The 1,859-nt window shown below is 48.6% G+C and overlaps 2 protein-coding genes across 2 annotated transcripts in view; both read right to left on the bottom strand.

Moving 5' to 3' along the window:
• The window catches only part of LOC114073132 (protein S100-A4-like), a 5,747-nt gene extending 5,535 nt beyond the window's left edge, over positions 1 to 212 (bottom strand). The window contains exon 1 of the mRNA XM_027910921.1: positions 144 to 212. Within this exon, the coding sequence (XP_027766722.1) occupies positions 144 to 212 (69 nt within the window). The remainder of the gene's footprint in view (positions 1 to 143) is intronic.
• A 175-nt stretch (positions 213 to 387) lies between these two features.
• On the bottom strand, positions 388 to 1,859 carry LOC114073131 (protein S100-A4-like). Its single transcript, XM_027910918.1, has 2 exons — positions 1,719 to 1,859; positions 388 to 552 (listed from the first exon to the last, which is right to left on the bottom strand). Exons 1-2 carry the CDS (start codon positions 1,857 to 1,859, stop codon positions 388 to 390), a joined length of 306 nt encoding a protein of 101 aa, XP_027766719.1.

Raw genomic sequence — 1,859 nt, 5'->3', positions numbered from 1 at the left:
GAAAGAAAGGAAGAAAGGAAGAAAGAAAGAAAGAAAGAAAGAAAAGAAAGAAAGAATAAATTAAATAAATAAATAAAAACGAAATAAATAATTTAAAAACTATAAATAAATAAATAAATAAATAAATAAAAATAAATGAAAACCAGCCTTCCAGGGCCGCGTCCCAAGCCTGGAAAAAACCCCCAGGGAAGCCGGAGGAAGGAATGAATCATCACCCTCTGCCCGTTTCACCCAGCAGGCACAGAAACATCCTCCCCCCCCCTCCGGAACACACCCAGAACCGGGCAAAGCTTTTATTGAAAACCCCTCAGGGTCACTTTAAGGAGGGGGTTGGGTGATGATGATGATGATGATGGTGATGCTGATGATGGGGGGTGATGGGAGGGGTCACTTCCTGCGGTGCTGCTTGCTGGGGTCGTCCTTGAAGAAGTCGTTGAAGCCCATGGTGATGCAGGCCAGGAAACAAACGTACTCCTTGAAATCCACCTCGCTGTCCTTGTTGTGGTCCAGGTCGTTCACCAGCCGCTTGAACTCCGCCTCGTCCATCTGTTTCTGGATGGGGGGAGAGGGGGGGATGAGAGGGTTTTGGGGGGTCCCCGAGCTCCCCTGCCAGCCCTGCTTCCCTCCCCCCTGCCTGGAGGAAAGTTTTCCTTCTGCCTTTGGAAAGGAGGGGTTTTGCCTCTGGAAGGAAAGTTTTCCCTCTGCCTTTGGAAAGAGGATTTTCCCTTTGGAAGGAGGGTTTTCCCTCTGGAAAGAAAGTTTTCCCTCTGCCTCTGGAAGGAAAGTTTTCCCTCTGCCTTTGGAAAGAGGGTTTTCCCTTTGCCTTTGGAAAGAAGATTTTCTCCTTGGTTTTGGAAGGAAAGTTTTCCCTCTGCCTTTGGAAGGGAAGTTTTCCCTCTGCCTCTGGAAGGAGGGTTTTCCCTCTGGAAGGAAAGTTTTCCCTTTGCCTTTGGAAGGAAAGGTTCCCTTTGCCTTTGGAAAGAAGGTTTTCTCCTTGGTTTTGGAAGGAAAGTTTTCCCTCTGCCTCAGGAAGGAGGGTTTTCCCTCTGGAAGGAAAGTTTTCCCTTTGCCTTTGGAAGGAAAGTTTTCCCTCTGCTTTTGGAAGGAAATTTTCCCTCTGCCTCTGGAAAGAGGGTTTTCCCTTTGCCTTTGGAAGGAGGGTTTTCCCTCTGGAAAGAAAGTTTTCCCTCTGCCTTTGGAAGGAAATTTTCCCTCTGCCTTTGGAAGGAGGGTTTTCTCCTTGTTTTTGGAAGGAAAGATTTCCCTCTGCCTTTGGAAGGGAAGTTTTCCCTCTGCCTCTGGAAGGGAAGTTTTCCCTCTGCCTTTGGAAAGAGGGTTTTCTCCTCCTTTTGGAAGGAAAAATTCTCCCTCTTGCCTCTGGAAGGAGGCTTTTCCCTTTGCCTCTGGGAGGAGGAGGAGGAGGCCTGGAAAGCTGCACCCAAAGCGTCTCTGGGACTTGGTGTGGGGGGGGGGGGAAAGCGGGGCCGAAAATCTTTCCTTCCTCCCGATTTAAACCGCGAGGGTTTAAAGAAGGGGGAAGCGAGGAGGGAGGTTAAAAAATAAAATAAAAAAAATGTTATAAAGCGGAAATCAGAGCGTGATTTCCCTTTTGCCAAGCTGAATATTTCTGGGTGCATTAAAAAAAAAAATTAAAAAATTTAAAAAAGCCAAATTTCCCTCCAGAACCCCCCTCCCTGGGCAGCTCCAAATTCACTTACGCTTCCAAAGACGGGCAGCTCCTTGTTGAGCAGCTCCCTGAGCTCCGCCTTGCTGAGCTTGTACTTGTCCCCCTCCTTCCCCGAGTACTTGTGGAAGGTGGTGACCATCACGGCCAGCGCCTGCTCCAGGGGACACGCCAT

Source organism: Empidonax traillii, unplaced genomic scaffold (assembly GCF_003031625.1).
Source record: "Empidonax traillii isolate 1590-97213 ecotype Southwest subspecies unplaced genomic scaffold, ASM303162v1 scaffold5452:size8279, whole genome shotgun sequence".
NCBI classification, from domain to species: domain Eukaryota; kingdom Metazoa; phylum Chordata; class Aves; order Passeriformes; family Tyrannidae; genus Empidonax; species Empidonax traillii.
Note: the sequence above shows the minus strand (reverse complement) of the source record. Positions and strands in the feature narration are given on the sequence as shown.

Coding starts and splice junctions, on each gene's coding strand:
- LOC114073131 (XM_027910918.1), bottom strand. CDS start 1,859: ATGGCGTGTCCCCTGGAGCAGGCGCTGGCCGTGATGGTCACCACCTTC. Junction 553..1,718: donor AGCTGCCCGTCTTTGGAAGC/GTAAGTGAATTT, acceptor CCCCCCATCCAG/AAACAGATGGACGAGGCGGA.